This window comes from Xiphophorus couchianus, chromosome 1 (assembly GCF_001444195.1).
Source record: "Xiphophorus couchianus chromosome 1, X_couchianus-1.0, whole genome shotgun sequence".
NCBI classification, from domain to species: Eukaryota; Metazoa; Chordata; class Actinopteri; order Cyprinodontiformes; family Poeciliidae; genus Xiphophorus; species Xiphophorus couchianus.
The window spans coordinates 9,331,103-9,341,763 of NC_040228.1; the positions used below are offsets into that span (position 1 = coordinate 9,331,103).

Genomic DNA, 10,661 nt, shown 5'->3' on the forward strand with positions numbered 1-10,661 from the left:
TCCCGTCATGGGTGTACAGATTCCCGTTTGGGGACGGTGTGTACGCAGGGCGAGGAGGCCTCATCCCTGAAAAGGACACGGGGTGAAAAGTAAGTCGATTGGCCAAATGTGGATGTGTTTGTTGAGACTGTGAGCACCTTTGTGGCTGTGCTCGGGGTGCGTTCGGTGGAGGTCGTTGATGGAGTCGACGGAATGCAGCTCGATCTCGGTGAGGTCTCTCTCGCTCACCCTGTAGAACTGAGGGGTGGTCTGGGACGACGGAGGCCTCGACATGTTTCCTTCAACTGAGGGAAAATGTGGGGGCAGATGTGACTTTAGTGATATTTAAGGAGATGGACAAACATGAATTAACTTACTATGGAGAAGTAGGAGGACATCTTTTTGCAAATAAAACTGAGAAGATTTTCTATGTATTCGACACATTACACCCTAATGCTCCTAAGTAGAAAATTATGAATTGGATTTAAATTAGGACTTTCACTGGGCTGTTCTAACAAATAAACCCACCTTGATTTGAACCATCCAATTGCAGCTCCGGCTGCATGTTACGGGTTGTTTTTCTGTAGGAAGGTGAAAACTTATCCCCGTTCTCAAGTCTCTTGCTATCTCCTGTTTCTGGGATTCCCCATTATTGCCAGTCTTCTGTAAAAGGCCAGGTTCGTCTCAGCAGATTCTCCCTCCCGAGTGACCATGGGCCTCTTGTCTGTTTCTCTGATTAATGCTTTTTGTGTCCAACTTGTTAGTTTAGTTGGACGGCCATGTCTTGGCGGGTGTGCAGTCGTGTCATATCCTTTCCATTTTGCAGATTATGAATTGAACAGAAACTCTGCGAAATGTTCAAAGCTTGGAATATCATTTTAATCCTTAAGCCTGATTTAAACTTCTCCACAGCTTTCTCCCTGATCTGTCTGATGTGTTCCTTGATCTTCATGAGGCTGTTTGATCTGCAACGTTTTCTAACAGAGACCTCCAACACATCCATAGAACAGCTAGATTCATACAGACTAATTTGGTGAATGGATTTCCATTCCTTCTGCTCCATGGTGTTGCACTAACTTGTTTTGTTTTGGTTTATACACGTCACATCACAGAAAGAATTAGATGTTAAGATTAAAGAAACAGGCCAGTTAGAATCTATTCATATGTCCAAGAAAAGAACAGATCATTTCAGTCTATTTGACAACAAAACATGCATGAATATCTTAGGTATGAGACCTATTATTAGAACTGCTTATCAAACATGATGCTGATGGAATTTGAATCAAGGGTCAAAGGACAGAATGTGCTCATGACTAATAAATGACTGACAGACTGATAAATGACTGACAGTACACACTTACTGATTCACAGTCTGAATTGCATCAGATTAATTCAGACTGTGAATTAGTCTGATGCAATGGTTGGCCACCTGTCTGACGATTCCTCTTACCTTGTGACACTATTAAAGGAAATCTTGTTTGCCGTATTATGGTCTTCTAGTCTTCTGGTTCACCTCTCACATGCTGACAGCAAACTGCCAAAGCATGCATCTGAGCCAACAAGAGGAACATCAAAATGTATTTTTGAGTGAAAATCCACATTCCAGGAGCTCTGTCAACTGAAGCCAGATTAATCCAACTACATTTGGTCCACTTTGTTCCTTCACAAAGGAAAACAAAACAAACAAACAAACAAAAAAAAGCTGGCTGGTTCCAGGTACAAATTTTCTAAAGTCTCAACAAAGTTCCAGGACGCTCCAGAACCAATAGAGGCCAAACTGGGTTTGAGTCTGTATTTTCAGATTTAACCCACCGCAGCCGCACTATATAGGAGACGTAAGGAAAGAGATATGAGCAGCAGAGGAAGTTTTCTTCTCTGCCTTAGTGCTCCCCCTCCCAACATGCACATGCTTGGCTTTGCAGGCCTTCACAGTCCAAAATAGCACCAGAGACATGAGATTATTATTAGTTCCTCTGGCCAAAAGGATGACTCAGTGACCGGGGTGAAAGGCATGATGGGATCAACACACACAAACACTGACAGAAAAATATCAGAGATTTTGACTGATGGAAGCAGATTTAAAGCTTTAACAAACAAATCAATGCTGACAGAGTCTGTGGAATTGATCTTTTCCTGTTGTTTCTGCATGTCCTAATCTGAAAAAATTGCATTGTGAAGCTGGTGACATAGTTACAGTTAAATGTGCTAGCTATAGTAAAAATGTCTGGAATATTTTGCTGAGTAACGTTTTTTTTAAGGGTTTTTGAAACCCTTGGAAAATTTTAATGTACAAACATCCATCCAATCATCAAGACACAGTTATTTTAACAAAAGCTTTTTGTTTTGTGGATAAAGACTGTTATGCTTATATCTTGGCTCCATCATCTCATAAAGTCTACTCGTCAGACATTTTAGTAAAACTTTAGGGATGAAGCTGTGGAGAAGGTCAGGCTTTTCATCTCAAAGAGCGCTGCTCAAACTGTCTATCATCTGCTGGAAAAATGGAAAACTTATGGTACAACATCAAAACCTACCACGATATGGCTGTCCACCCAACAGTGTACACAGAGCGCTACTCAGATAATCTGAGGATAATCTGAGGACATTACCATTATTAGTTGTCCACTCCAAAAATGAGACCTTTATGAAAAAGGGGCTATTTGGAACCCATATTTTACTGTTTGATCTATATCCAAAAGGTCATGTTAGGTGTGAAACGAGCCACAGATGAGGCTAAATGCACCAAAGTGACAGGAGCATCATGTTGTGGGGGTAATTTTCTTCTGCAAGGTCAGGTGAAAGGGATGGGATGGAATCAACCCACATTCATGTGCAGGGACGGCCTAGTCAATGTTTAAAATTGAGAATCTGTGGTGATCTCCGTCCAATCTAACAGAGCTGGAGCTGTTTACAAAACAAAAAACATAGCTTCTGTTATTTATTTATTTTTTGTTAATAAAAGAACATTATTTTCCTTCAGCCTTAAAATTATAATTAAGTATTTGCTCATCACTTAAAAATCACTGTGGTTGTAGTGTGGAAACGTTTCTGTTTCCCCCTGTTGCCATGGTACTATGATCTGTCACTGATGAGATCAGAGAGTAATTTGTTGCACACTCTGAGGCTGGGACATGACCAAAACATCCTAGTCCCGCTTTAAAAACGCTGATCTCCAGTGAACTAAAGTGAACTTATCAACTACGTTTCCCACAAGTCTTTGCTCCTTCCTTCATCGTTACCTACGCTTCATGTGTTTTTTTTTTGTTTTTTTTTTTTGCAAGGAAAGCAGGGATCCCACGTTGTTGAGTTCAAAAGAGTTTGGACGCAAAGCGGAAGTGCTAACGCGGCTGTAGCGCCGAGCGGGTCCAAGTTAAACACTTGAGCGGGGATCAGGCTGCAGGATGTGGGCTCGGGTTACGGCCGGGGGCTCGGGGCTCGGGCTGCGGGCTTCTAGGGAGTGCTTGCTGCGGGTCACGGGTGCTGGATGTGCGGGGAAGATACTACAGGAGAGACGGGATTTCAGTGCAGAGGTATGGGGAAAGCTGCAGATTGATTTCTTTTTTGCTGCCTTTCTGGAGGATTACGACTGCTTTGAGCAGACCATTACACTGGGGTTTAATTTGCAGAAAATTGCATCTTTAACGCGTTCTGATTGGTCATTACGGCGTTTGAAACCATTTGGTGGAAGTGTTTCAAATGTGTGTTTTGTTTGTCTTTTTTATTTATTTTTTTAGTTTTGTTTCCCCAATCTGCAAATCAAAATTGTTTTGCCCTTAAATGAAAGATTCCCACTATTTCAAGTGCATCATGTGCTTAATGAATGGCGAGTGACAGTTCGGTACTTTGTTCAAGCACTTTGAACCAAGGGTTCACGTGCATTTGAGCAAAAGCACGTGAACCCTTCAACCCACACTCAGCCCTAAATGTCCTAATCCACACAAAGGATCTGACCAGATCTGATCACCTTTTGCTAAATCAGAAATGCCTTCCGGTGACTGAGCCTGTGGAGTGTGTTTGCATTTCAGTTCACCTTGTTAGTGCAGTCACGTTTTGGATTCCCTCAGTGTAAACCTGGCTGTTTCTGCGTGGCTTCGTGTTTCAGTAATAACAGAATTGTGCTCTACAACAGGAGCCTGCTCATGCAGACATGATGTGCATGTGTCCCAGCAGACGCTCTGTCTGCTTCACTTCACCGAGCTGCACGAAATGACTTTACTGGAAACACGAGTGACTGCTTCTCTGTTGTTATCAGAGCAGGCTGATAAGCCCCCGCCAGTTTAAAGGTCATAATTTTTTTTTTTTTTTTTAAACAACTGAAGATGGGATTGTGACAGATGGCAGGCTATCAGTAGAGCTGTCTATGTGTCAGGATTTTGCTTGATTACACATCGTCTCAGTAGTTTTGCGTATCAGGCAAATTTAAACTTTTATTCTGTTTCTTCTTCCCTGCAAAGCAATTTTCTCCACGTAGATTTGGATACGGTTAACAGTTGCAAAATGCATAAATACAGTTTTTGCATTTTCTTTCAACCCCTTCTACTTCGGTAGCCCTAAATGAAGTCCAATGCAGTCTGTTGCTTTCAAAAGTCAAGCATTTAAAAACCAAAAAAAAACAAAAACGTGTAGTTGCTGTGTTTCTGTTAACTCCTCTGACTCGGTCGTTCCGCCCCCCCCCCCCCCCTCTTCCCACCAGGCTGCCCTGAAGAAAACCACTCTCTTTGACTTCCACAGGAACAATGGTGGAAAGATGGTGGAGTTTGCAGGCTGGAGTATGCCTGTCCAGTACAAAGACAGTCACATCGCCTCACACATGCACACCAGGGAGCACTGCTCCATCTTTGATGTCAGCCACATGCTCCAGGTGAGGCACGCTGAAGCTGAAGTGCTCCAGATTTGGCTTTGCTCACCGGTTTGAAATCGGGACAAGACAAACGGAGATTAGCCTTTATAGAAATACATTCGCTTCATACATTTAACCACTGTATTCCTATTTTCCTCTTGTTTCTTGAGTCAGACCAAAATCCACGGAAAAGACCGGATAAAGTTCATGGAGTCTCTGGTGGTTGCAGATATCGCAGAGCTGAAGGACAACCAGGTAGAAGAAGGGTTAGCTGTTACCAGTTCTCACCTTGTAAATCTGTGTGTGATTCCAACAAGATGATCTGTAGCTTTAACTGCTTTTCAAATGTATTTCTACTTCCAAATACATGAGAACAATGCAGAAATTAGTTCTAAAAACCTTCGAAGTGTAGTCCGTCTTCTTTTTTTGACTACATAGTAGTAAATAGACCTTTTATATATCTCAAAGAAGTTTTTACTGACCTTTAAATCTACGAGATAGCTTTAACTTTGTTAATCTATGTTTCCTAATAATCAGACAAGTTCAATAGGGAGCATCAGCTTATTTTGGGGGGCAAAATGAATCTGCGTAGCAATAATAATATTACTCAAGTAAAAGAAAAAGGTACAGTTCAGTAACACTACTCATATAAGTACATTTTATCCAAAAAAGTCACTCAAGTGAATGTAACAAGTACTACCCACTTTTGAACATATATAACATCAGTAGCCTATAGACTACTTGTTAACAAGCTTAATGTGTTGTACTGGTATTAGCTAGTCATCTTTTAGCTAACATTACCTCCATCCAACAGCATTACTGAACTCATTCGGTTAGTTTGGGGGAAAAACTGTGCCAAGTTCTTTGTGTTTTGCTGGTTTGCTGCCATCATTCTATCACACACCTGAGTAGCTCTGCACAGCAGCAGCAGGTCTCCTTCGCTGCCGCACAGGTGTAAACCCAGTGTGAGCGTCTTAGAGCTCATGTTGCATTTAAAGGCTGCTCGGAAAAGCAGGTTACGACGTGTTAACAATGGATTAAACAGTTTTAACTGCTGAAAAATAAGTGACAAAATGCTCAGATATGGGAAGTGTGGAAGCCCCTATTGCATCAAATCAACATAGGAATAACAGAGAGTTGGTCATTTAAAGTAAAAACGACAAACACGCCCCCCTGGCATGGCTGACCATGCCGCCGGGCCTGCATATACCGTAGAATCCAGTTTGGCTTTCATCTCTCTCTGTGTATTGGGACATCGATAATCCTAAACGCATAAAGAGATAAATCTGTAAGCTTTAAGTTTATCATTGTTTTAACAGAGAAGTAGATCTATTCATATCCTTACAGTAAATTCTTGAGTTTATCTTTAACTCTTCCCACTCCTTTTTCTTCTCACCTTTCAGGGTACGTTGTCCCTCTTCACCAATGAGAAAGGAGGAATCATTGATGACCTCATAGTGACAAAGACCGACCAGGGTTACCTCTATGTGGTCTCCAACGCCGGCTGCGCCGACAAAGACTCGGCTCATATGAAGGTGAAGGAATCTGTGGAGGCTGAGTAGCCTGGAATCGCCTGGGAAATGACTGATGTGTGTGTGGGTGTGTGTGTGTTTTAATTCTTAGGCCAGACTGGCAGAGTACAACGCTGCCGGGTTTGATGTGGACCTGGAGTTCATTGACGAAGCCCTGATTGCACTTCAAGGTCAAACACCCATTCGGTCTTTCATTTGCTCTCCCTTCTTAAAGTATCCTTTGTTATTTCATTCTTTAATAGGTTTCATATACATTGCTTTACTTTTGTCTCTCCCGTTGCAAGATAAGCTAAATCTCGCTCTGTGCTTAAATTTCCAAGTCATTTTGTGTCATCAGGTCCCACCATGGCTCAGGTGCTTCAGGCTGGGCTGAAAGGAGATCTCAGTAAGCTGACCTTCATGACCTCCACCCTGGTCACGGTGTTCGGTATTCCTGACTGCAGGGTGACCCGCTGCGGATACACCGGAGAGGACGGGGTGGAGGTGAGCATCTCCATTGCGATGCTAAAGCTTTGGATCGGGGTCTGGTTGTTCATTTCTGTCCATTGTTGGGCTTCTTTTCTCAGAAATCCCCAGACTATTCTGACTGAATGTTTAAAAAATGTGTCAAAGGTCAAAGGTTGTATCCATAGTGATAAATCTTTGGACCATTCTAATACTGAAGTACACTTCGACCTAAACCAGGGGTGACCAAATGAAATCTCTCCATATCAACTCAAGAGATTTAAAATCTTCTTCAAAGGGAAAATATTAGGTAAACATAAAGCATTTGTCTTTAATTAACCAAGGTTTCTGTTTTCATGTTGACTTTATGGTAAGTACCACAAACACCTAGCAACCCAGCGACTTGGCTGAATGCATTTTAGGTTTTTGAAGAAACAGTATATATATACATTACACAGCATGATGCCACACCAACATGGAGATGAGTTGTTTAAAATGAAGTGCTAAATGTAGTTTCCACAAAGGCCCAAACATTTGTGGTCTTTTGTGACCACAACACTTTCTTGCACGTTTGGGTGACTTGTGGCAAACTGCAAAAAGGTTTTTTTTCCTATGACTTTCTGTCCCATTCTCCCAAAAAGATCAGATCTGCAGAGTGACCAAGTCACAGTTATCCTGTAAAGTCTCCCACATGAGCTGTGGAGCTCCATAGCTCCTCCAGGGTTGGTAGATGTCAGTAGTCTTTTGGATTTTATTCCTGCAACAGAAACCATAACATGTAGAACGCCGGCGTTAAAGTTACTCTGTCTGTCTGTGTCTCCCAGATTTCTGTTCCTCGTTCCAGAGTGGTTGAGCTGGCAGAGAAGCTGCTTAGCAACAATGAGGTGAAGCTGGCCGGTCTGGGAGCCAGAGACAGTCTTCGGCTGGAGGCGGGACTTTGTCTCTACGGCAACGACATAGATGAGACCACCACGCCTGTGGAAGCCAGTCTTGTTTGGACGATAGGTTAGGCTTTATTTCTGGTAACAGTCTTCATGTAGCTATTGAATACATGCATAGTTGAGCACAGACACTCATAAGTGTGTAAGTCGGTGCATTTTTCACTTCAGCCTGAGCAAGGCAGCAAGTAATGCTCTCTCCTGTCTATCCTTTTGGATATTTTTTAATATTTGATGAGTCCTATCTTATTTTATGTAATGGAAACCTGCTTAATTAAACATTTTAAAAGGGGTCTGTTGGTTTTCCTTCTCACTCGCAGGGAAGCGTAGGCGTCAGACGAAGGATTTCCCTGGCGCTGACATCATTGTGCCTCAAATCAAAGCCAAGACGGCTAGGAAAAGAGTTGGACTGGTGTCCACCGGTCCCCCAGTGAGACAGCACACCCCCATCCTGAGCCCTGACGGACAGGTCATAGGTGAGGGAGCGACAAGGAGCCAAGGCCTTATCTGAATTTGAAATTGAGAGTAGAATCATATGGAGAGAATCACATAAGAAAGTAATGCAACTGTATATCCCTGTTAGGTAAATAGAACTATGTATTTGTTAAATTAAGTATTAAAATATCTGAATCACCTTTTTGTTTGTTGTCCGAACAGGCTTAAATAATTTGACCACTAGGGGTCAACAAAACCCTTGCATTTTCCTAAACCGTAACTCTTCACAAAATGTACAATTTAATTTAAAATCTCATGCATTACATCACATTTTTAATTGTAAGGCAATTTATTAGCCATAGATGAATTCAAACACTTGCTACTTTCTAAATAAATGAGCAATAATCCATTATCTGGAATACAAACCAATGCCTGAATGTTGTTTTTCATGAGTCTATTTAGGAGGGTTTATTAAACTAGTGTCATCACACAGTTTATTTATTTTCACTGACACCTTTCTCGTTCTTTATAGGGGAAGTGACCAGCGGCTGTCCCTCTCCCTGTCTGAAAAAGAACGTCGCCATGGGTTACGTGGACGCAGCATTTGCCAAGAACGGAGCAGCCGTCCAGGTTGAAATCAGAAAGAAAACAGTCCCAGCCATTGTCAGCAAGATGCCCTTTGTCCCCACAAACTACTACACTGGATAGGAACCACACACTGGATCATTCTACCAATTGCCTCTCTCATTTACAGTCGTCGCCCCCTGGTGTTTAACTCCAGCAATACAAGGCCAATTTAGGATTTAAAAATACTTTCCAGCAAGTGTGGGGGGAAAAAAAATGCAACACTGTAAACGTGGTTGGTGTTCAGCTGTGAACAACCATATTGAAAGCAGAAAACTGATGGAAGATGTAAAGAAAAGACTGAGTTTTATTATCGTACAGTTGGCATCCTGACTTGAATCCATAGTTTGGTAACATTGTTTAATCTGTTTGGAATGAAAAGCAGGTGGCATGAGAGTACAGGTAGCACTGATGATGTTAGCACAGTTATGGGACCACAATAGAAACTTTTATTTGTCAAGTCATTATGAAACAAACCAAACTAAACAAGCAAATCATCAAACCAACAATTTGCAGGCTACTCTTTTTGTCCCTCACCTCTTTATTTTATTTTATTTTACTTTTCCTTTCTAGTACCAAATGGAGCCACCGTCTGTGGTACACTTTATAAGGACCATTTGTAAATTTGCATTCAACTTGCACTCACCTTGACAACATTGACAAGTACATTCCTACATTGTTCTCCTAGTGGAAAAATTTGGTTACAGGACTCTAGTAAATTACATCGACCAGCTGTAGGTCACTCCAAGTCATTATAGAGTTATTACAAAGTTTTCAGCAAACATTTTTAGTTATATATGAGATTTTAGCATTTTTATGACCATCAGTCTCAATAATCAATTTAACTATGATGAAAAGAAAATTCTTCACATTGGTTGAAATATGAGGGTACAACATGAAAGATGGAGACAAATGTCAGAGCCTGACAAGTGAGACTGTGTGACTAACAAACTACTATTTTGTGATTTAGCCTGTAGCACATTCATGCACGCTTTTTTGTCTTCTAATACTGTCTTAATGCCACAGATGCATAGAAATATTTGCATTTACAGTAGCTATGAACAAATATGACGGGGTTTGGCGTTTTTGATCCTATGATGATAATGATGACGATGTTTATTTGTATGTTTTGATAGTATCAATTCATAAATCCAGAAGGGAAAAATAACGGTCTAATTTATAGAGATTGCTTAGTTTAACATTTAATCTTTACTACTAATAAAAATATTCAATATGTAATTAGAGCTTTCTGTTTTCACACGAGGTTTCTGGTGACTTGATGACTTGACTACTGACTTGCCAACTTGAAACTGTGCAACAATGTGATTAACTTGGGTTTTTATGTATGGCTGAACGTTTGTGTGAACTTCTTAAGCATTTTTCAGGGGAGAGTTACTTTTGAGTAAATAAAACGTGCTTTTCTAGTTGCCTCTGATTGTTTATTTATTTTGCTTCTGAAATGGAAACTTATGAAATTAAGAAGGGCCAATTAAGAAAGTGTTTTACAACTCTTACTGTTACTATTTCCACTTGCAAAATTTGCAAGTAGTTGTTTCTCATATATGGTGCCTTGCCAAATGACTTAAACGCAGTTTTTCATGTTTTGTCACATTTCAGCCAAAAATGATCTCGTGCGATAGACCAACACAAAGCAGCGCATTTATTATTTGGAAGACCAATGCTAGAAATGTATTTTATTTTATTTTACTTTTAAATAAATAGCACAACTTTCTCACCCTCAACAAGAGACCAACATTTTTACACATTTTTCTTGTCAAAATGCCTCAAGCTAAGTCAGATTGGGCCAAACATTTACACTTCTGAATTTAATAAAGTAAAGAAAAAAATATTTAAAAAACGTCTCAGGCT

General features: G+C 40.8%; 1 protein-coding gene across 2 annotated transcripts; it reads left to right on the forward strand.

Annotated features, from left to right (window-relative positions):
* The first annotated feature begins 3,178 nt into the window (after positions 1-3,178).
* amt (aminomethyltransferase) lies at positions 3,179-10,221 on the forward strand. Of its 2 annotated transcripts, none has more exons than XM_028023596.1 (9): positions 3,179-3,509; positions 4,711-4,840; positions 4,994-5,074; positions 6,223-6,354; positions 6,443-6,521; positions 6,689-6,834; positions 7,620-7,800; positions 8,054-8,209; positions 8,701-10,221. In XM_028023596.1, exons 2-9 carry the CDS (start codon positions 4,727-4,729, stop codon positions 8,874-8,876), a joined length of 1,065 nt encoding a protein of 354 aa, XP_027879397.1. In that variant the 5' UTR covers positions 3,179-3,509; positions 4,711-4,726; the 3' UTR covers positions 8,877-10,221. The 2 variants fall into 2 exon arrangements, with proteins under 2 accessions (XP_027879397.1, XP_027879388.1); XM_028023587.1 differs by having other exon boundaries at positions 3,182-3,509; positions 4,673-4,840.
* The last annotated feature ends 440 nt before the right edge of the window (positions 10,222-10,661 follow it).

Coding starts and splice junctions, on each gene's coding strand:
- amt (XM_028023587.1), top strand. CDS start 3,381: ATGTGGGCTCGGGTTACGGCCGGGGGCTCGGGGCTCGGGCTGCGGGCT. Junction 3,510..4,672: donor GACGGGATTTCAGTGCAGAG/GTATGGGGAAAG, acceptor TCTTCCCACCAG/GCTGCCCTGAAGAAAACCAC. Junction 5,075..6,222: donor CAGAGCTGAAGGACAACCAG/GTAGAAGAAGGG, acceptor CTCACCTTTCAG/GGTACGTTGTCCCTCTTCAC.